Below are 23,230 nucleotides of genomic sequence, written 5' to 3'. Positions count from 1 at the left end.
TTTGTTTTGAGGGAGGGTCTCACCGAGGTGCCGCCCGGGCTGGCCTGGAACTGGCCTTCCTGCCAGGTGGCTGGGCGCAGCCTCGGCACAGGCGCAGGACGCGTGAGCTGCGTGCGGGCTCACCTTCTCCTCTGCCAGGTGCAGGAGCTGCTTCCTGGCCTTCTCCACGTCCGAGGACGGGCCCCTGATGACCACGGTGTCGCTCCCGGAGCCCTCCACAGGGAAGTGGATGTGCACGCCCCCACACTCCTCCATGATGGCGCGGATCAGCCGGCCCTTGGTGCCGATGAGCGAGGTGTGCAGCCTGGCCGGGATGCAGACCTCCACCTCAGCGAGGTTGGCCTGCAACAGACGGCGGGGTCGGGGTGGAGGCGGGCCCAGCGGCCAGGCGGGGCACCTGGCTGCCCACCCATCCACGCCAGAGGCAGACGAGGGAGCCCCGAGGGGCCATCCCAACCTGCTTGGCCCAGTGAGAGCAGCAGACAGAACCCCAAATCTGGCAGCCACCCACCCACACGCTGACCCTGAGGACAACACAGGAGCCGGCAAAGGCCCGGAAGAGACAGGCCAGGGCCCAGAACTCGGGGCCGAGCTGCACCTGCTCCCACCTCCTGGGCCACCACACAGCCCAGGAGGGGAAAGCGGCTCTGAACTGCCCAGCAAAACTAGAGAGAGTCCCCAGGAGCAGTCAGAGCGACTCACAGCTCAAAGTGCCAACAACATACCGGCCTTGAAGGAAAACGCAGGACAGCCCGTCACAGAAGACAGAAAACCACCCAGACGCGTGCCAGGACCAGCATCCGCACTGTCTGGTCTGAAGCCCAAGAAGGGCAGACTCACAGGCCACTGGGGTGCCAGCCCACCGTGTCCAGAAGGAACACAGGGCAGCTGGGTCTCAGGAGGACTGGGCACGGCCTGGAGGCACGAGTCTGCAGGCAGGACAGCTGGCCTCCAGGCTGCCGGCTCCCCGGGGGGAGACCAGTGCTCCCTGAGAGCACCCTCGGCCAGGCAAGGGACGCTGGGGCGAGGAAAGCAGAGTGGGTGGCAGCCGCCAGGGCCCAGGAAGAGGGGACAGGCCGGCCCCTGGGGCAGACGACCGTGCACAGTCCTTGTGGAAATGAGGCTGAGGAGCGGACAGAGCCAGCCTCAGCCCGAAGAGGGACCAAAGCCCGACCCAGCACGGTGCCGTTCAAAACGCAGGGAAGACGAAGCACTGGACACACCCTGGGACACGGACGGACAGCGTGCGCAGAGGAGGCAGACCCAGGCCCGAGCAATCCCTCGACGATGCGAGTCTCTTAACAACTGGGATTTAGACAGAAGGGGCTCCTGACCACAAAGGCCAGATGTGTCAGGGTGACCGCAGGGCCCTGGGTTGAGTCCCCAGATCCACACTGTGTGCCAATAGAGAAGGGAAGAGAGCATTGTGACACATCCAACCCAAAGGGAAGAACAGCCACCACCTGGGCACACAGCCCCCTGATGCGGGTGCTTCCTGGGGAGCTCTCCTGCTTTGGTCCTGTCCTGGCAGAAGTCACCCTGTTTCCAGATGCGTAGGTAAGTGTGTGGGCTGACACATGGGCTGTGGCCACTTCCTGCCCTGGACCCCAGTGTGCAGAACATTGAACAAGAGAAAGAAGAGAGGGGATGGCACAGGAGGAGCCAGGGGAGGAGGGTCGGGCAGCCACAGAGGGGCCACAGCACAGGAGGAGGCCAGGGGAGGAGGGTCGGGCAGCCACAGAGGGGCCACAGCACAGGAGGAGCCAGGGGAGGAGGGTCGGGGAGCCACAGAGGGGCCACAGCACAGGAGGAGGCCAGGGGAGGAGGGTCGGGCAGCCACAGAGGGGCCACGGCACAGGAGGAGCCAGGGAAGGAGGGTCGGGGAGCCACAGAGGGGCCACGGCACAGGAGGAGCCAGGGGAGGAGGGTCGGGGAGCCACAGAGGGGCCACGGCACAGGAGGAGGCCAGGGGAGGAGGGTCGGGGAGCCACAGAGGGGCCACGGCACAGGAGGAGGCCGGGGAGGAGGGTCGGGCAGCCACAGAGAGGCCACGGCACAGGAGGAGGCCAGGGGAGGAGGGTCGGGGAGCCACAGAGGGGCCACGGCACAGGAGGAGGCCGGGGAGGAGGGTCGGGCAGCCACAGAGGGGCCACGTTGTAGCAACAGGTGGGGGTCCTAAGGCCCGATCTTCTGAGGAGGGTTCTGGAAGTGGACAGGGCAACGGCCACACAACACTGAAGTCTAACACAGTGGCATGATGAATCCCACGCCATGTGGTCTTACTGCATCTAGAAACAGTCTAACACGTCCCTCAAGCGTGTGGTGGATCATGTGTGCCACACGGCACTGCTCAGACGCAAACCGCGTCTCAGAGACTCCCCTAACGAAGCAGGCTGAGAAAGAGCACGTGCAGACACCGCCAGGAAAGCAGAGCAGGCCGGCTCTCAAGGATGGGGAGGAGACTGCAGGCAGGAAGGGACAGCAGAGGACCAGGAAGCGTGTGCTAGTGGCCCTAACAGCATGTCGAGAGGAACCCCTCACAACCAGCATGAGGAGCAAGGAACTGCTGAGACAGCAGACACGCCACCTGTAAGAGTGAAGCAGAGACTTCACCACGAGGGGACCCGAGCCACCCTGAGCCACCCTGCAGGCCACAGAGACTCCACCACGAGGGGACCCGAGCCACCCTGAGCCACCCTGCAGGCCACAGAGACTCCACCACAAGGGGACCCGAGCCACCCTGAGCCACCCTGCAGGCCACAGAGACTCCACCACAAGGGGACCCGAGCCACCCTGAGCCACCCTGCAGGCCACAGAGACTCCACCACAAGGGGACCCGAGCCACCCTGCAGGCCACAGAGACTCCACCACAAGGGGACCCGAGCCACCGTGCAGGCCACAGAGACTCCACCACAAGGGGACCCGAGCCACCCTGAGCCACTCTGCAGACCACAGAGACTCCACCACAAGGGGACCCGAGCCACCCTGCAGGCCACAGAGACTCCACCACAAGGAGACCCGAGCCACCCTCCAGGCCACAGAGACTCCACCACGAGGAGACCCGAGCCACCCTGCAGACGCAGTGCCTGCACACTTGCCCACTTGGGCAGGCTTGGGTGGCAGCTGCCTTCACTGGCTTAAAGCAGGGATGATTTTAAGGGTGTGCATGTCAAAACTATCAAACCATCTTTCTCTTCAATGCGGCTCTGAGCAGACACAGAGATGCAGATCTTTGTGAAGACAGGTAAGACCATTACCCTCGAGGTCGAGCCCAGGGACACCATCCAGAATGTCAAAGTCAAAATTCAAGACAAGAAGGGTATCCCACCTGACCAGCAGCATTGGGTATTTGTGGGCAAACAGCTGGAGGGTGGCTGTACGCTCTCAGCCTACAGAGTCCAGAAAGAGCCCACCCTGCAGCTGCTGGTCGCTTTGAGGGCTACTGGGAGGGAATGAAAGCATTCAACATGTTGGAGAAAGATGTGTGACTTGGGAGAAACTGCATGGCCTTAATGAATGCTGACCCCTTCTTCATATTTAATGTCTAACTCTGAGAAGTTCTGAAGGGGATTATATCAGGGAACAGAGCCCCTCTGTGAGGCATTGGGGAGCACCGACTGCCATGTGAAACACAGCCAGAGTGCATGCCCAGGACCCAGAAAGGGGTCCTGTCAAGACACCAAGAGACAGTGCCATGATTCTGGACTATGGACCTGCAAAACTGAGAAGGCAGGCTGGGTGCCTGTTGGTCACCCTGCACCAGCTTGCCCAGGAGCACCAATGAGACAAGAGCATCTCTTGCCAGTGCCACGCCCACCTGCACCCCCGTGCCACACCAACCACCTCTGCCCCAGGAAGGTCAAATAAAGCCCCTTGCTGGCTGTTTTCCCCAAAGGGCAGCCTCCTGCCCAAGCCCATGCATGGCCTTGGGACCTCAATAACGTCTCCCTTACACTGACTGCAGGAATAAACAACAAAAAAACAAAAACAAAAACAACAACAAGAAGCACTAAAAACCGTCAAACTGCACACTCTCAGTGTTATCATATGTCGATTTTTTTTTTGGAAAACTGAAGATGTGGCATGCTCCTGCAGATGACGTTTCTCAAGAGCTTGAGAGGACAGCACCTGCGTCCAAGGTCACTGCTGCCTCAGCACTGCCTGGCCCCACAGCTGCAATGGCCTGCCAGCCTGACTGCTCTGCAGGACAGCCCCTGAGTGCCCCGTTACCAGGTCTTTCTGGATGGACAGGATCCGGCTCCGGGCAGCCTCGCAGTTGGCTCGCTTGCCTGTGATGACGATGGTCTCAGAATCGCTGTTCTCCGCGGGAAGGTCGATCTTGGTGTTGCTTTCTTCCCGGATCTAGGAGAGACAGGTGGAGCTGAGAAGCTGGCAGGCCTCCCAAGCAGGTGCACCCATGCCCTGGGCCAGGAAGGGAGGCTGCCCTGCCTGTCCACAACCAGACGGCCAAGACTGTGGGAACAGCAAGAAGAGCCAGGCCTGGGGACGAGATGGTCACCTTCTTGATGTTTGCGCCGCCTTTCCCAATGATGTTCTTATGAAACTGCTTGAAGATCGGAACAGAGATCGAGTAGCTGTTCTCCACCTGGACGACAGAAGACGGCAGTGACCACCCAGGCAGAGCGGAGCGCCCGCATTCCTGAAGTGGTGCAGGGTGACCAGATGTCACCAGCAGCAGGCATGGCTGGGAGCCTGCTCTCCTCCCTGCCCACTGCGGGCCAGTCTGCCATCAGGACGAGGGAGACAACCTGCCTGGCAACTAGCCACCCTGTACGTTCTGGTCAACTTGTCTGACTACAGCAGCTTCAGTCTGCACGCTGGTCAGCCAGCACCCACCAAGTCCGTCCAGGGGCCTCAACCAGCACGCTGGCTGGGGGAGTCTGTCGCACACCAGGATGGGAGCTGTCCGAGGAAGGGGCTCATGGCCTGTGACAGGCCAGCACTCAGCCCCCAGTGCTCCTGGGGACCAGCCCAGGCAGCAGAGCACGGCACCCTTCAGACCGCTCACCATCACCTACCAGAGCTGGAGCCCTGGACGCTGGCAGGCATGGCTTTCCTATCAGTCCCCCTTTGCACGCCCAAGTCACCCCCCAATTCCACAGAGACATTCTCCAAGTTACCGATGGTCTGAACACCCAAGCACTGAGCAGGTGCCGTTTCACTGTCCAGGTCCCTGGACAGCAGACCCCTTCCTGTGCAGAGCACTTAGGAGCAGTCGGGAGCCCAGCCCTGCCCCTCAGGGAGGCCTGCAGAAGGCCTACCAGGTCTGCCACCATCTTCTGCATGTACTTGGTGCATTTTTCCACCTCATTCTTGGGCCCTCTGAGCTGGACAATGTCGCTTTTCTGTGCTGGGTCTGGAAAGTTGATGATAACCTGCAACAACCAACCAGGAGACTCAGTCTGGGTCTTAGAGCCCTGAGCATTCCTGACGTGCACAAGAGCACACCTGCAGGGCTGGAGGTACAGGTCCGTGGCACGGCGCCTGCCCACACCTGGGGGGCCCCTGGCGATCCCCAGCATCAACGGGGGCGAGCAGGAAGGCCTCTGGGGGACCTTTACCTCTGGGAATTTGTCGCGAATTTCACGGATCCGTTCACCTTTCTGCCCAATGATCGTGCGATGAAATCTCTGCTCGATGATTAGATCCTTGGTACGCTCGTTTTCCTGAAAACAGTGAGCATGGGTGGTGCCTGAGGACAAGGGAGTTCCCGCGAGTGCCTCCACAGAGGCCCCAGGACCCTGGACTCTGCTGCACGGCCCAGCTGTGGCCCAGCGGCGGGTGAGGGGTGCCGAGAGGTGCCCGCACAGGATACCTCTCTCTCTCTAGACACTGTCACGCTCGAGTCACCTGGTAGTGCCACTTTCCTGAATGGCACAGTCACAGAACGGGCAGCATTTGCTTCTGTAAGGCAGAGGGAACCGGCACTGCCTGCCAGGGGCGGTCCTCCCCAGCCAGGGTGGCTTAGACCACTGTCCCTGCGTGGGACATGGAGAAGGAATGGCCAACGCACCCACCTAGGGCACAGGACCCCCGGGCTCCAGCCTCCTCTGCGGGCTTGGCAACACCGGAGGGAGTGCTTGGCAACACCGGAGGGAGTACAGAGGGCATCCCAGTGCTGGAGTCCAGGCAGCAGCAGGATGGGACTGGCATCCGATGACAGAACTTAGTGCTTCAGAGGAGGAAGGAGATACTGGGGCAAGCTGCCCTGGGAGACGGCCAGGGTGAGGAGAGGCAGGGACACTGGGCTGGAGACAGAGCTCAGGACTCCCTGAGGGTGGCAGGGGGCGAGCCAGGCCTGGGTGACTGCGGAGGACAGAAGCCTTCCAAAGTGAGGTTCTACACATGGGTCCTCGAGCAGAAGACCAAGAGGGACAGCCTGGGGTAAATGCTGCAGTGTTACAAAAAAAGGCCTCCAGATCTGACCTTCAGGCCTCTTGGAGGCCCCAGGACTTTCCTGTTCAACCTGCAGTGTGCACCGGACTCCTGGAAGCAAGAGTGCTCACAGGTTGGGGTGAGCAGAAACCACCTGCTGGAAAGCTCAGTGCTTCTGCTTCTGGGCAGACACCGTCAGAGCCACCTGGGGCTGAAAGTCCAGGGACGCTGCTGCACTCTGAGGTGGCCACCAGGTGCCTGGGGCTCTCCTGTGCTTCTCCAGCACAGCTCCGGGCTGAGGGAGATGTGCTGGTCATCGGGGTGGCATGAAACACCTGAGATCCAGTGAGGCACCAGCACAGGATGTGGTGACTCCTACCTAGGACCACGTGTCCCAGCGACGTCACTCCCCAGAGGTGCAGGCGCAAGCCTGTGCCTCCCCAGCAGGACTCACCATGCGAGAGGCTAGCTCCAGCAGCTCCCGCTTGGCCTGCTGCACACCCTGAGGGTCCCCCTCGATGCGGATCAGGCTGCTCTTCTCGCTGTCAGGAGGGATGCGCACGGACACCTTGTACTGGTCTTTGATTCTGTTGACTTGGGATACGAAAGAAGACACCGTTCAGGTGCAGAAGCTGCCAGCTCCACAAATGCCTGACGATGAGGAGGGCCAAGCCCCACTGACCCAGAACGACCACTAGCCTCCGACATGGGAGCGTCCACTATCTGCACTGGGAGCTGGTGACGGCCTTTGCCGGACTGCATGGTTTCTGGAGCAGGCAGCTCTCAGCATCAACCACGGTTGGCACTGCCCTGAGTTTCCAGACTGTGCGGCCATGGAGTCAGAGGGTAGCTACTCTGGGGTGGGGTTGGGCTTTTTGAATGTTGGAAGATCCCAGGAGGCATGAAGTGCGGAGTTTGCAATTAGTGTAAGAAAAAGATCACGCGCATCAGCTCGGACACTCAGAGACTCCCCCCACTCGGACCCGCACCAAGTGGGTCACTGTCTTCACAAAACAAGTGAGGAGGCCAATGATCCCGCTGCCACCTGCTCTGGACAGAGAAAGGCCCCCGACCTGTGGAGCCGCACCAGGCAACAGGGCAGTTGCCGCCCACTGCGTGGCAAGGAGCAGCAGCTCCCGAGTGGCCACAGAGGGCTCCAGACAGACCTTCTCAGCCATGCTGTCTGTGACGGAGACAGAGGTGAAGAACCAGCTATTCTGGGGAGAGGGAACGACGCAGGTTTCAAGAGCAGCAGAACAGAAGTGGGCAGCAGACTTAAGATCATAAAAAAAAAAAAAAAACACGAGGGTCTGGAACTGGTCAGAACAAGACGGTCCTGAGGTGGGCAGAGCCGTGCTGCTGCGCGTCCTGGCAGTTTCAAACCAGAACAAAGAGCAAACCTCAGAGCCGAGGTCAGGTGGGTGCAGAGGCAGCGGGTGGTGGTGCACCGGCCGAGGCCCTCACCCCGGCGTCAGGCAGGATGCCGCGTTCCTGCCATGGACGGGGGTGCCTGGGGCCAGCCGCAAGCAGGCCCAGGAGGGACCCTCCAGCCAGGGGGCCTGTGTGTGCACTTTTAATCCCACACCGCAGGGTGACGCTGGAGCTGCTCTGAGGACACGTGCAGGTGGGGGCCGTGACCCGAGCACAGCACCAGGCTCACGGAGGCCACTCAGGTCGCAGCCAAGTGCTTCCGCCACACGAGCCCAGCCACTCACCCTCGTGCTGTCCCTACGTGTGACCCAGACACACCCAGTGCTGAGGACGGTGGCAGTGGCTGCGGGCTCACCTGCACCTTCCCTGGGGTGGTGGCTCCGGGCAGGCAGCTGGGCACCAGTCTGCCAGGCCTCCCAGTACAAAGGCCACACCCAGCAGGCCAGCTGTGAGAGGGGTGTGGGGCCCTGGCCAGGCCTTCCCCGGGGCTCCCAAGGCCACCAGAAGGGCCAGCAGGCCTGGCCAGGCTGCTGCCACACGCCTGCCCCAGCACACTCACTGTTGGCCCCGCTCTTCCCGATGAGGTGCCTGTGGAACCTGTGGTCAATGCTGATCTCCACGTAGTCCATCCGGTGGACCTGTGGGAGGAGCACAGGCCACGTCAGTGGAGAGGGTCCCTTTTGGTCCCTGGGATCTGCCTGGTTATTTGAAAGGCCCCTCTTTAAAATGAAAGGCCCCTCCTCGGGGACTCCAGCTAGCTCCTGACTGTTCCAAACCCGTGCCTCAGGTGAGGCGACCCCGAGGGTCCTGCCCCGCACGGGCTGCCCGGGTAGCTCACCAGGTCCTTGACCATGCTTTCGATCTGCTCCTGGGCCACACCCACGTCCTCCGTAGGGCCTTCCAAGGTGATCTTGTCCTCACCTTCAGTGAACTCAATGTGGACCTACCAGACCCAAGCAAGGAGAAGGACAGTGCAGCTGCAGCCCCACGCCACTGTGGTCCCTGGAGGGCACTCTCGTGAGGGCAGCAGCTGACCCCAAGCTGCTTCACAAAAATACAGGTGAAGGACAGTCATGTCCACCACCACTACCGAGTACAGAAGGGAGGTGGGTGGGGCTACCTGGGCACAAAGGCTATGGTCTGGTCAGCTGAAGCAGGTCCTGTCCTGCACGTGCTGTTGGCCCAGCGCCACTGACTTAAGCACAAGAGCACCACTGCTACTCCCCCTGTGTGGTCACTCCTGGAGGGCTGGCTCCGCCTTGGTTGGATAGGGCGGAGCTTTGAAGCCGGAGCAGCTGCCTGGGCGGGGCGCTCGCCCCCTCCTGCCAGCACCTGGGTGAACCCGGAGTGCACAGCATGACCCCAGCTCAGCAGAGCAGGCCTGAGGGCGACGGCAGCCGTGCGCGGCTTCCCCCAGTCGCCTGGGTGCCTCCGTGCCCTCTGGTGGTGGTTTAAAGTTGTTCATTCTTGTGGTGCTGGGGACCAAACCTGGGGCCTTGCGTTCTGAGAAGCACCCCAGCCCGTCCCCTTTGGTAAGGATGGCAATGCAGAGGGTGAAGAGGCATGCAAGTCGCAGGAAGTCGGCAAGCACGACGGCTAGACGGCATGCTCTGAAGACATCTGTCAGGCCTATCAATATCCCCTCTGGTCACAAAGATCAGATCTAGTCTAGACCCCATAACTAGCCTCAGAAGCTGGCTGTGCCCAGCAGGGTGTATGAGCTGGAGAGTGTGCCAGCCTCGAAGGCACCACAGGACAAATAGCAGCAAGACGGTCGCACACCTGTCGGAGAAGGCTTCCTTACCTTTGGCATCTGCTGTGTTATCTTGGCCAGGTTCTGCCCTTTCTTGCCAATGATGAAGCGGTGAAGCCAGGAAGGGGCAGACACCGAGGAGACTGTGAAGCTGTTGGCCTGGGGAGACAGGAGGGGCAGACACTGAAGAGACTGTGAAGCTGCTGGCCTGGGGAGACAGGAGAACAGACTTGGGGGTTTGTGGAGCCCGAGGGTGTAAAACAGAACCAGACTGTGCGCTCGGGCTCAGGGGCGGGTGCTCCCCCAGCTGGGCATGGGCCCCCAGGACCACAGAGCAGAGCACGCCTCCCTCAGGCAGCTACCTTGGCGTAGACTTCCGTCAGCGCCTGCCCCAGCTTCTCAGGCTCCCCGCGCAGGATCACGGTCTCAGAGGCGCTGTCCGAGGGTGGGATCTCAACAGAAACCCCAGTTCTCTCCAGGATCTCCTGCAGCGAGTTGCCTTTTGGCCCGATGACATACTTGTGCTGAGACTTCTTCACCTCCACTGCAATGGTCGTGGTCTTCTTTTTCTACATGGGAGGTCAGGATGGGTCAGAGGGAAAGGGGCAGAGGCAGGCAGCAGGCACAGGCTTCACTGCCAGCAGAGGAAGCAACGTGCCAAAGGACCCCAACTACCAATGCCAATTCCCACAAAGTGGAGACCACGACCAACCCACCCCAGAAACTCTACTTCTCAAGGACTGGACTTCCCCTGAGCTAGGTCGCCCCAGATGGTAACAGGGACCTGAAAGATATAAGAACACCAAGTCCTTTCCCCAAATCAGGGAACAAGTCTCAGCCCTCAAAGTTGGTCAACCTGAGTTAGTTTCACCAAAGACATGAACAGATCTGAGCCTCAGGTGCCACGTCCCGAGGTGACCTACCAGCATGGACAGGGCAACCATCCTAGGGGCCAGCAGTGTGGGGGCACCAAGCCCCAACCAGGTCACTGCCATACAGAGAGACTGAGCGCTTGTCCAAAGAGGAGAGAACACGGGGCTGAGTGAAGCCCTGACCAAACCTCCGGACTCAGCTCCCACCCTTGGTCCTGCCCGCAGCCCACCTTCTCCTCGTAAATCTTCTTGATGCGGGCCACGGCCTGAGCCAGCTGCTCCTTCTCTCCTGTGAAGACAATCTCTGTCCGGTTGACACTGGGTGGGGGGATGTTGATGCGCGTCCCTGTCTCCTGCATGATCTCGCCCACCAGTCTGTTGTATGGCCCAGCAATGAAGGGGTGGAAGGCCTTCTCCACCTCCAGCCTCTCCACAGCACGCTTGTCCTGGGAAGCACAGGTGCACTGTGAGAACACCTGTGAAGACCTGGTCCACACAGCAGCGACCGCCCGCAAGCAGCCAGGCCGGCCGTGGCGGGGCGCGCAGAGGCCTCACCTGCTCAGCAGAGATGAGCAGGACCTCATGGCGAGCTTTCTCAATGCCCTCTTTGGTGCCAGTGATCTTGATCTGATTGCTGGGGTCATCTGGGCGTGGGATCTGGATTTTGGTTGCGGTTTTTAGCTCCAAGTCTTGCAATTTCTCTCCATTTTTGCCGATCACAAAGCGATGGTGCTCTTTAGGAATGGCAACAGTTGCTGAGGCCTGTGGCAGATAGCAAACCCAAGAAAACAAGAATACTTGCAGTTCTTTGAACAAGGCACTCTCTGCTTGGAATGCCCACCAAACGCTCCCCAGGTGGCAGAACGGCACGAGGTGAGCCTGCCACAGAGAGAGCGGGCACAGAGGCTGGGCAGGAACAGGCATGTGACCGCACTCCTGGAAGCTGGTGCAAATGCCGTATCTACTCCTAGACTCCAAGTCAGCAGGCTAACTTAGACCAACAAGCGGCAGGGAGCTGTCTGGTGTGCATGAGGCCTGGGGCTCCACACCCCGCACAACCGAGAGAAAAAGAAAAGCCAGATGTAAGCACAACAAAAGGCAGGAATTGGGCACCGGGGCTGGCTCAGCGGTGGGGTGCTTGCCCAGCATGTCCAGGGTCCTGGGTTTGATCCCTGGCACCACAAGTGAAATGAAGAAGGTGGGCACTGATTTAAAAATAAATACATAACAGGAAAGAGATCTAAAAGAATGCTTACACCATATAGGTGTCAATTCCTGAAAGGCTGATTTCTAAGAATCACCGCAGTTGAGAGTAGAGTCGACAGGAAGGCTTGCCTGGTAAGACCAAGCCAGACGGGACAGAGCAGAGAGCCCTTGGAACCGCTCAGGGCAAGGTGGGACGGCAGTGCCAGACACGCCATGGCTGGGAACCTCGGCACAGATGCAGACCAGGGCAGGATGCTGTGCACTGAGGACATGACAGGAGCAGTTGTCCAGCTGCTGGGGAGGACGGTCCTCCGAGTTTGGGCTGATGCAGTGACCACTCAGTGTGACTGCTCGTGGGAAGAGGCGACTGAACCAATCCCTCCCCCCGTCTGAGATGCACCCCAGAGACCCAGACTGAAACCAAGAGTGTCCTGACGCAGGCCTGAAGAAGGTAGGGAGAACTCTGTGACTTGTGAACGAGATGATCTTTCCTAACAATGACTCAAAGTAACACAAATAATAGATGTGATCACATAGTAAAACATTCACTAAGCAAAACTTACCAGGATCAACTAAATGACAGATAGAAAAAACTCATTTGATTTTTACAATAACTAAGAATTTTTTGTGGGAGTGGGAACTGAACATGGGGCCTTACCTACACTAGGCAACCTTACCTGCCACTGAGCAACAAGCCAGCCCTTTTTGTTTTGTTCTGAGACAGGGTCTCAGCCATACTGCTGAGGTTGGCCTTGAACTTCTGACCCTCCTGACTCAGCTTCTGAGCAGCTGCCTCACAGGGTGTGTCACCTTGCTCTGCTCTGGTGAAGGGTCTTGAGCCCTGATATAGTGAGCTCCTGAAACTGAGTGGCAAGAACTTCACAGAAAAAGGCTGAAGGACCAACATCTCTGTGGTGCACACCAGTGACCCTACCAGCCAGGGAGGCCAAGGCAGGAGGATCACAAGTTCAAAGCGTCTTAGTGAGACCCTGCCTCAAAATTTAAAAAATAAAATAAAATAAAAAAGATGTGGCTCTGTGGTTAAGCACCCCGGGTTACCACACAGGGAAAAACAAAACCTGCAAATGAAAAGTGTGTTCAACTATCAGACTGGCAAAACCCAGGTGTGCGCCTGGGCACACACTACCTCTGCAGGTGCAAAACTGGCTGCAGGGCACAGCATGCAGGTGACCATTAGTCCACCTGACCTCCACACACAGGACTCCATCCCAGGAGGCACTGGGGAAGAGCAAGAAATGGTGTTATGAACAGAATTCAAACCTGCAGAGCCTAGAGACACCACGGAAGCCATCAGTGAGTGAGCACTGCACACCCATTGCGCTGCAGTGAGCGCACGTGGCAGGCACCACTTATTGAATGCAGAGCAGCACACCACGGAGGAGGAGAAGCAGCCACCCCAGGGAGGTGCAGACAGGGCGAGGGACCCCAGAGCCCCGACGGCAGAGCCCCGGGCCGCAGTCAGGTAAGCTCTGAGGCACGCCTTTCTCTCATTTCTGTGGTTCTGGGGAATGAGGCCAGAACTTTGCCACTGCTACCCTAGCCACACCCCACCCTCTGTGAATATTTCATTTTCAGATGGAGTCTCACTTAGTTGCTGAGGCTGGTCTTGAACTTGCAATCTTTCTGCTTCAGCCTCCTGAGTAGCTGGGATCATGGGTGTGTGCACCATCACACCCAGCTTAAAATAATATTTAAAAAGTGGAAATAAACGGAAACAAATGAGCCTAACTACACAGGTAAACCTAGAAAAAAGCACTACTTCCGTTTAAAAGCCCTGCCACCTCCATCTTAACTAGAGCTGGTCTGCCTCATGGCCGTACTCCTGCAAGTGTCCCCTGTTCTCAGCTCTGTCCCCTGACAGCCCTGCTCCTGCATCTAGTTGGCATTTCCGACTGCAGATCCCACTCGAGGATCCTGCAGAGACACAGCTGACTGCAGGTCTGCAGGAGGGAACCCCAAGCCCAGCCCAGGATGCCTTTCCGCCAGAAATGGCCGAGGCCAGGGTGGTGAGGGAATGGGAACGTGGCCTGCCAGGACGGGGCACTTGCTGCTGAGCACCCCCGTTCATGACGACTTTAACTAAGACCCCTGCCTGATCACTGAGGAAGACGCTGACGCCGGAGCAAGGGGAGAGGCACCCAGGACCCGCCGGGCACTTCCCACTCAGCAGAAGCAGAAAAGGAAGCATGGCAAGTCACCCCGGGGGCGGGGGGGCAGCACCAATCACACGCAGGGTGTGGTGGTGCAGCCTGGGACCATAGGACTCTGCAGGCTGAGGCAGGAAGTGGCCAGATGGAGGCCAGCCTGGGTCACTCAATGAGATCCTGTCCTAAAGAAAAACGCAGAAAGGGCTGGGCGTGTGGCTCAGTGGTAGAGCACCCCTGGGTTCAAACCCCAGTGCCAGGAAAAACACACTGTGAAGTCACAGACCCATGGGAAGGCCAATCAACAGGGCAGGCTGAAGACAGCCTGCCCATGGGCAGGCTCCGGTCTACGCCAGATGCACAGACCACCTGCAGGCTCTCAGCCAGCCCAGGCTCCAGCCCAGCCTCAGCCCACGCGCGCGGGGCAGCAGCACAGGGTGCTGCCCACAAGCAGCGGCATGCAGAGGGGAGAGGTATGCCACTGAGGAGAGACCTGCGACACTGCGGTCACTCGTGGGTGTAGACGGTGACTGACGCTGACCTGAACACCAGCTGGAGGACCCCCTGACAGTGACAGGTCTGAGCACAGCCTGGGCCAAGCCTGGAAGTGCCAGCGCAACCGGCTTCCTCACGTGAGCTCTCGGCACGACGCCAGTAGGCAAGCAGCCCTGGGCTCCATCCCTAGTGCCCCAAAGAAGTCATACACACAGAGTAAACTATTTGCTGGAAAAATAACAGGTATGAGGTTTGTTTTGAAATGATCCGGGGCCAGGGTGTGGCTCAGCAGCAGAGCAGTTTTTAGCATGCGTGAGGCCCTGGGCTCCAGTCCTGGCACCGTTAAATCCAGCAAGCAAGCAAGCGGCAAGGGCGTGGCCCATGCACAGGGGTGGGGACCTGTCCTCCCTGCAGGTGTCCAGTCACAAAGTAGATGCACAAAGTCTGTGACAGCTTCAGAGTCTCTATGCCGAACCACCACGAGCAGCTCCTGCAGCTGTGACCTCAACCTGCGCAATCCCATGAGGCCGCTGGGAGCCTGGCATGTCCCTGCACCCTGTGTGGCTGAGCCTGTGGCAGCACAGGGTCACACACAGCACACAAACTCTGGTGACCCCGAGCCAGCTCCCACAGCAGCAGGTAGAGGAGCCAGTTCTGAACAAACATCCAGCATGGAGGCTGTCACGAGACTCAGCGAGGCCCTCGACCTCTCCCTTGGTCTTGGGAAAGTGCATGGTAGATTTACTTACTCCAACAGTTCCCAGATAAATTCCAAGTGCCAGCACCAAATGGCCAAGAATAGGAATAGGTTTGAAACAAACGAAACCTGCCTGGAGATGTGGCAGGATCGCCAGTTCCAGGCCAGCCTGGGCAACTTAGCAAGACCTGGTCTCAAAAGGCTCTGCGTCTGATCCACAATACCACCAAAAAAACAAGAAAAAGAAAATCTAAAATTGGTAATGTGTACGAACACCAACAGGTCAGCCGGTTCTTAGTGAAGTCGGGGTGCAGCTTTGTACCGTCCAGTCAGCCCAGGGTTTTCTCAGTGTCTCAAACTCTGGGACGAGCCTTTACATGTCCAGTACATCCACTCAGATGCCGGAAGGGTAGGTGCTCCAGGCCACAGCAATGTCGAGGTTTTAAATGTCACTGTTCTGATTCCACACGACTGAGCTGCTGCACAGGCAGGATCCAGAGGCGCTAGCCTGCACCGGGAGCTGGGGACACTCACCTGAGTCTGCAATCTCGCCACAATGTCCTTCCGGGCTTTCATGACAGCGTCCAGCTTCCCTGAGACCATGATGGAGAGGCCTTGGTCCTTGGCCAGGGACAGCTCCAGGTGGGCGCCCGTCCTTTGCATAATCTCAAGGCAGATCTTGGCTTGCTCGCCTTCCCCAAACTGGTTCATGTCCTTGTACTTCCTCTCCTCCAGAGGCACGTGGAACACCTGTCAGGGAGGTCAGAGCAGGGAGGCTGGGATGTCAGAGAAGAAGGCGCCCAGCAGGCAGTGGGGAGCCCCACCCTCCACAAAAGCACACCCCCACAGGAGGCTGCTCTGGGGCTGGGGGCTGAGGACCACCACCGCGCGGCGCCACACCGAGGAGGAGGATGGAGCCCCAGGCAACAGGAGCCTGTGGGGCCACGTGCAGGAGGTGGCCACGTGGGCGGAGGTGCCATAGGCACCCAGGATGGCTGGGCAACAGGAGGCTACGAGGGCATGTCAGGGGCACTGCCTGGACACCCTGCAGTCGAAGAGAACACGTTTCTTAAAGCAGGGCACATTCTGCTTGACGGCCCGGTGGCCTTACAGGCACTGGGTCAAGGAGAGGGACCAACTGCTGCTGGTGAGGGACTGGGACCAGAGCAAGTGGCACTCACAACAAGATCACGTGGGCTGGGGAGATAGCGCAGTTGGTAGAGCACCTGCCTTGCAAACACAAGGCCCTGGGTTCAATCCCCAGCACTGCAAACAAAACAAAACAAAACAAAACAAAACAAAAACAAAAAAAAAAAAACACAACAACCTCGCCAGCACGACAGTTGGCAGCAGTGGGAAGGAGGGTGTCTCCCCACCGACAGCTCCAGGTCAGGCCACAGGGGAAGCGCATGTGCAGCCAGGAGAAGCAGAAGCTGGCTGATGCTCCAGGCAGACACACAGAAGGTAGTTCCAGCTGGTGGGGACGAGGACCAGACCACCCTGGGGAAGAGCCGGGGCCGCAGACATGCCCAGCGCGGCCTGCATGTGCCGTGGGCCAGCCCTGGGGCAGGGCTGGTGAGGCAGAGCAGACTCCTGCCTTCCACCAGACTCTGTCCCCCAAGTGACCAAGGGGCAGGGAGGACGCAGACCCACCTGAGTGATGACGGAGGCCTTGATGGGCCGGATCTTGTTGCTCCAGGCTCCAGCAGGTTCCTGGGCACTTTCCAGGCAGGCCGCTTTCTCAGGAAGTGGAGGGAAGGCATCCTTATAGGTGGGCGGGTCGCTCTCCTCTTCCGAATTCAAAGTGGCTACTGGACCAACCGTAGAGATGAAAGGGAGACATGAATTCACATCTGGAGGTTCTGTGGGAGCCCTCCCCTGACATGCCAACTGCTTGAGTGACACCCTGCACTCTTCCCATTCTGAGCAAGGGGAAGGGCCAGTGGTCATCAGGCCCTCTCAATGTGAGCCAGAGTGGGCCAGAGACTCCTGATCCCTGATGCTAAGTCCTCCCTGCTTGAGGGGGTCCCCTGAATGGTCAGCACAGTAACTGTGAGCCCTATCCCAGACTGGGGCCAGTGAGCCCCTGAAGGCAGAACTTGCCAAAGATGTCTGCAGAACCTCAAGATTCTAATATCTACTGAAAACAAACCAAAAACCAAAAACAAAAAGTATGACTGCTGGATGTGACTGCCACAGAGCAAGATAAAGTCACAGTGCTGCCCAGCACAGTCTGTAAGAGCCACGTGTGAGTGCGCCCCAGCTGACGCTGCACCATAACACACAGTGCTGAAATCAGCTCCCGTGGGAAGGGCCGCCTGTCCCCGTCACAGCAGAAACAGCGAGCCTGGTAGAAGTCAGGGTGCCTATCGCTGTGGCTTTCATGGCTCTCTGTTCATGTTTTTGTCCCATTAAGCATGATCTCTGCCGAAGCAAGGATGTGGCTGTCCTGGGTTCCCCTGAGCTCCCAGAGCCGGGAGGGGCCCAGCAACAGCAAGGCCCGAAAAGAGCACCAAGCCAGAGAGGCACATGGAGGGAGGGCAGCCTCTGAGCCAGTCGGGCAAGACCTGCACCAGGACAAGGGGTGCTGCCCAGGATGGGCACCCTCAGTGCTGCCTTCACTCATAGGGTGATGCACCAAGTGGAAAGACCCCAAGCCCCACACACTCAAAACCACATGAGCAGCAGCACCCAGGGCTGGAAACACACATTCAAAGTGTGATCAGCAGGACTAAGGCAGGGATTTTGAATTCTAATTAATTTTAAATGGGAAAAATTGAAAATTCAGTCACTGAAAAACTTTAAATAGGTTTTAACAACTTGGAGTAAAACAATCTACTCTTTTAATAGAAAATTTCCGGAACCCTTAATTCAGATATATAATTTAGTATTCAAATCAAAATGTCCTATAATATAAATACACACCACATTTTGAAGGAAAAACAAAACGTGGATTGTCTTTTCCTTTTACGTTGGCATGAGTGTCTTAGGCATACCGTGTTGATCAGACACAGTAAGCGAGGTTGGCGTGAGTGTCTTAGGCATACCGTGTTGATCAGACACAGTAAGCGAGGTTGGCGTGAGTGTCTTAGGCATACCGTGTTGATCAGACACAGTAAGCGAGGTTGGCGTGAGTGTCTTAGGTATACCGTGTTGATCAGACACAGTAAGCGAGGTTGGCGTGAGTGTCTTAGGTATACCGTGTTGATCAGACACAGTAAGCGAGGTTGGCGTGAGTGTCTTAGGTATACCGTGTTGATCAGACACAGTAATCGAGGTTGGCGTGAGTGTCTTAGGTATACCGTGTTGATCAGACACAGTAAGCGAGGTTGGCGTGAGTGTCTTAGGCATACCGTGTTGATCAGACACAGTAAGCGAGGTTGGCGTGAGTGTCTTAGGCATACCGTGTTGATCAGACACAGTAAGCGAGGTTGGCGTGAGTGTCTTAGGCATACCGTGTTGATCAGACACAGTAAGCGAGGTTGGCGTGAGTGTCTTAGGCATACCGTGTTGATCAGACACAGTAAGCGAGGTTGGCGTGAGTGTCTTAGGCATACCGTGTTGATCAGACACAGTAAGCGAGGTTGGCGTGAGTGTCTTAGGCATACCGTGTTGATCAGACACAGTAAGCGAGGTTGGCGTGAGTGTCTTAGGCATACCGTGTTGATCAGACACAGTAAGCGAGGTTGGCGTGAGTGTCTTAGGCATACCGTGTTGATCAGACACAGTAAGCGAGGTTGGCGTGAGTGTCTTAGGCATACCGTGTTGATCAGACACAGTAAGCGAGGTTGGCGTGAGTGTCTTAGGCATACCGTGTTGATCAGACACAGTAAGCGAGGTTGGCGTGAGTGTCTTAGGTATACCGTGTTGATCAGACACAGTAAGCGAGGTTGGCGTGAGTGTCTTAGGCATACCGTGTTGATCAGACACAGTAAGCGAGGTTGGCGTGAGTGTCTTAGGTATACCGTGTTGATCAGACACAGTAAGCGAGGTTGGCGTGTCTTAGGTATACCGTGTTGATCAGACACAGTAAGCGAGGTTGGCGTGAGTGTCTTAGGTATACCGTGTTGATCAGACACAGTAAGCGAGGTTGGCGTGAGTGTCTTAGGTATACCGTGTTGATCAGACACAGTAAGCGAGGTTGGCGTGAGTGTCTTAGGCATACCGTGTTGATCAGACACAGTAAGCGAGGTTGGCGTGAGTGTCTTAGGTATACCGTGTTGATCAGACACAGTAAGCGAGGTTGGCGTGAGTGTCTTAGGCATACCGTGTTGATCAGACACAGTAAGCGAGGTTGGCGTGAGTGTCTTAGGTATACCGTGTTGATCAGACACAGTAAGCGAGGTTGGCGTGTCTTAGGTATACCGTGTTGATCAGACACAGTAAGCGAGGTTGGCGTGAGTGTCTTAGGTATACCGTGTTGATCAGACACAGTAAGCGAGGTTGGCGTGAGTGTCTTAGGCATACCGTGTTGATCAGACACAGTAAGCGAGGTTGGCGTGAGTGTCTTAGGTATACCGTGTTGATCAGACACAGTAAGCGAGGTTGGCGTGAGTGTCTTAGGCATACCGTGTTGATCAGACACAGTAAGCGAGGTTGGCGTGAGTGTCTTAGGTATACCGTGTTGATCAGACACAGTAAGCGAGGTTGGCGTGTCTTAGGTATACCGTGTTGATCAGACACAGTAAGCGAGGTTGGCGTGAGTGTCTTAGGTATACCGTGTTGATCAGACACAGTAAGCGAGGTTGGCGTGAGTGTCTTAGGTATACCGTGTTGATCAGACACAGTAATCGAGGTTGGCGTGAGTGTCTTAGGTATACCGTGTTGATCAGACACAGTAAGCGAGGTTGGCGTGAGTGTCTTAGGTATACCGTGTTGATCAGACACAGTAAGCGAGGTTGGCGTGAGTGTCTTAGGTATACCGTGTTGATCAGACACAGTAAGCGAGGTTGGCGTGAGTGTCTTAGGTATACCGTGTTGATCAGACACAGTAAGCGAGGTTGGCGTGAGTGTCTTAGGTATACCGTGTTGATCAGACACAGTAAGCACAGTTTCGCTGGCTCCGTTCACTTGCTGTGGGTGAAAAGCACAAGCTGGCCTCCAGGAACCAGGAAGGCCCCAGGAGCTCTGGAGGTGCACGTGGCTGTGCCCCGCTCCCCGGACAGTGTGCAGGCCCGGCCGTCCTCCTGTAGGAGGCCCAGAGCTTTGAAAATGGTCAGTGCTCAGGGACTCTGCCGAAGGTCGTGCACTTCACCGTTCGTGTGCCCAGATCCGTCCTTCATGCCGGCCAATTGCCTGCACACCCAGCAATGCAAACAAAGAAGGCAGGCAAGGGGTGGGCAAAGACCCTTCTAGAAAGGTGTGGGACTTGGCAAGCTCTGCCTGGAAGTTAGCAAGAGAAGCACCCAAAGCAGCTGTCACCTTTGATTTGTTGCGGAACCAGTCCACTTCGGTGTTCAGCAAAACTCTCTTGGGTCAAAACTGCAACGGAGCTCATGGTTGATCTCACAGCCACACGTGATCCGGGTAAACCACTACAGTAGGAGAGGCGGAGTCAGCACAGGGAACGTCAAAGTCGACTCTCAGTCATCTATGAGATGATCAACCACAGGTGTTTTTTTTTTTTTTTTTTAAACTTTTAAAAGTATCTTTTTAGTTGCAGGTGGACACAATTCCTCTATTTATTTATATGGGGTGCTGAGGATTAAATCAGCGCTTCACACTGGTAGGCAAGTGCTCCACTGCTGAGCCACAGCCCAGTACCCCAAGTTGTAACTAAGGGTTTTATTTTCATTTGCAAGTAAACTACAACTTTTTATTTTCTTTACAATCTTTGATGTGAGTTGATACCCAAACTTTCACCAAGGGATGAACAGGAAAAAAAAATGGGAGTAAAGGCAGGAACTAGGACAGCTGGCTAACTGTCCTCTCAAGAGGGGCCTGCCGTCAGGGGACAGGCAGGGTTAGAGACACTGCGCCCACTCCCCGCCACGGGGCCACCCAGAGCCTGCACCGCCCTTCCTCAGGGCCCTGGGACCAGTGGCACCTGATTTTGCCTGACCTGCCCCTGGTACAGATGGGCACTGGTCTTTCTCCTGAGGGCCAGCCTATCAGTGTGTTCACCCTGTGCCTCCTGATGTTACAGGATGTCGTTCCGGGCAGTTGCTACCAAAAGCCAAGCAGGATCCCCAGGTGCTCATTAGAGTCCCAGGCATGGCAGGAAGCAGCGGCTCCAATGTTCTGTAGTGGTCATCCAGCAGGGGCACACATAGCGCTGAATGTCCCTAATGACTGTGACTGATTCTTCTCCTCCACTGTCCCTCAGGTATTAGAGGGACACACAGTGACCCAAAGCACAGTCTTTGGTGGGATGCCAACTCTGAGGTGGCAGTGCCTGCTCCCCTCTCCCTGCCCAACACCAGGGAGCATCTCACTACACGGGCGAGGCCTGTTCCCTCCCCAATGTGTGCCCAGGGTCACACGTGCGAGGCCTTGGCAGAACACAGGAAGGCCAAGCAACTTGACATGAAGGAACGAGGCTTTGCATAATTTAAACAACACAATAAGATCTCTCCCCAGGTTTGGAAAATCAAGTTCTGCTTCCTAAAGCAAAATAAGATCCAAATTTGGTTAATTCTGAACAAATAATTCACATGTAAGAAAATGAGATTGAAAACAGATGGAAGGCAGAGGTGCGGTTGAGGGCATGTGCCTTGAACTGTGATGCTCAGAGGAAAGTCGCGGAGACATCTGATGGTTCAGGAAAGGAGCCCAAGGGAGCTTCGGGGACAGAGGCACACAGGGTGGAGGAGGCGCGTGCCCCCTCCCCACACACGCTGCCTGTGCAGAGTCAAACTTACCAGCAAAACGGTCGGTAGCCAGAAAGTCCGTCCCGAGGCCGCCTCTGTCAGCCTGCCAGCTTTACTGGGATGGGATAGGATGGAGAGAACAGAGGAAAAAACAGAGAAAATTTACTTATTCACATCTTGAAGCCAAGATCTTTGCACCTCCAAGTGAGAAAGGCCAGAACCTTCTTTATGATGCATCTATTAATACCAATACTCAGGCAAGTTTTAAGCTTTGCTCTTAGGCCATTAGCTTCGGACAAAACATCACATGAAACCTGATCCATCCAACTCTTGTAGGGACTGAGGGAGTGACCACTGAGTGTCAAAACTTTTAAGTTTACCAGTGGGCAGAAATATCCACACAACTGACAGGCTGTCCTGAGGAGAAGGCCACCCTCCTCTCCCCAGAGCCTCTGGCTGCGGGGCCAGGGAGGTGTAATGCCCGGCCATGGCACAGGACAGAGAGGGGACCTCAGGCTCTTGAGCTTCCAGGTGACTGGGAGCTCCTGTCTTAAGAACTCTCAGTGGCTCTGCAGTGTCTTTGTTCTTGCTGTCACCCTGTAAAAGTGCTTCAGTCTTTTCTAATCCATGGAGGATTTAGAAATGAGGTCATAAAATCGCGGGACTGGAAGAAGCCTTCAAAGGCCACTGGGGGAGGACCCAGAAGGACTCCGTGAAGTGAGAGGCACGGCTGCCAGGTCTTGCAGGGGGCTTGCAGGTGGCCACCTGCAACCAGGGGTTCAACCTGACTGCACACAGCCTCATGGCTCCTAAACTCACACAGTGGGCTTCAGGCAAGGTGTGAGCCCTGAGCCCAGGAGGAGAGACAGCAATAGGAACAGGACTGTCCTGTCTGACCAGAGAGCAACTGCAGACTCACAGCAGAGTCCCAGCCTCCAAGCAGAGGATGTGATGGTGACCTAGGTCCAGGGCTAGAAACACAGGGGGAAACGATACAGCCTGAGGCCACAGTCGCTGGGGGTGGGGGTGGGGCTCACCCCAGCCACATAGAGATGTGTCCTAACTGAAGGGGGTGGAGGGACAAATTGATCAGGAATATTTTATATGAGAGCAGCATCAACAAATTCTAATTCATAAATTTTAAACAGGGGTCCCTGATCCTACCCCGCCCCGCAGTCCTCCCACGGCCTGTCGACCTTGCACCTTCTGGTCTGGTCTCCTACTCGAGGTTGTCCTGGTTCAGACTCTGATGTCACTTTTTCCCTTCATCAGCAGTGGGGATTAAGCCCAGGGTCTAATGCATGCAGCTGCATCCCTGGCCCTTTTAAACATTTTAAGACGGGCCTTGATCAGTTACCGAGACTGTCTTTGAGCCTGCAATCCTCCTGCCTCGGCCCCCAAGCTGT

General features: G+C 56.9%; 1 protein-coding gene across 6 annotated transcripts in view; it reads right to left on the bottom strand.

The window, feature by feature from the left end:
- Hdlbp (high density lipoprotein binding protein) overlaps nt 1-23,230 on the bottom strand; it is a 63,928-nt gene that overhangs the window by 8,972 nt on the left and 31,726 nt on the right. For 3 of the 6 annotated variants that reach the window (XM_047544015.1, XM_047544016.1, XM_047544017.1), the window contains exons 2-17: nt 21,876-21,939; nt 20,437-20,549; nt 16,669-16,826; nt 15,550-15,765; nt 11,008-11,214; nt 10,683-10,898; nt 9,943-10,149; nt 9,632-9,739; nt 8,666-8,770; nt 8,387-8,465; nt 6,851-6,990; nt 5,583-5,687; nt 5,283-5,396; nt 4,520-4,606; nt 4,231-4,362; nt 124-342 (exon numbers count right to left, since the gene is read on the bottom strand). In XM_047544015.1, coding sequence (XP_047399971.1) covers nt 124-342; nt 4,231-4,362; nt 4,520-4,606; nt 5,283-5,396; nt 5,583-5,687; nt 6,851-6,990; nt 8,387-8,465; nt 8,666-8,770; nt 9,632-9,739; nt 9,943-10,149; nt 10,683-10,898; nt 11,008-11,214; nt 15,550-15,765; nt 16,669-16,826; nt 20,437-20,512 — 2,169 coding nt within the window. In that variant the 5' untranslated portion in view covers nt 20,513-20,549; nt 21,876-21,939. Of the gene's footprint in view, nt 1-123; nt 343-4,230; nt 4,363-4,519; nt 4,607-5,282; nt 5,397-5,582; nt 5,688-6,850; nt 6,991-8,386; nt 8,466-8,665; nt 8,771-9,631; nt 9,740-9,942; nt 10,150-10,682; nt 10,899-11,007; nt 11,215-15,549; nt 15,766-16,668; nt 16,827-20,436; nt 20,606-21,875; nt 21,940-23,230 lie in introns of all 6 variants that reach the window. The other 3 variants (XM_047544018.1, XM_047544019.1, XM_047544020.1) reach the window with 2 other exon arrangements.

This window comes from Sciurus carolinensis, chromosome 3, assembly GCF_902686445.1.
Source record: "Sciurus carolinensis chromosome 3, mSciCar1.2, whole genome shotgun sequence".
In the NCBI taxonomy this organism is placed as follows: domain Eukaryota; kingdom Metazoa; phylum Chordata; class Mammalia; order Rodentia; family Sciuridae; genus Sciurus; species Sciurus carolinensis.
Note: the sequence above shows the minus strand (reverse complement) of the source record. Positions and strands in the feature narration are given on the sequence as shown.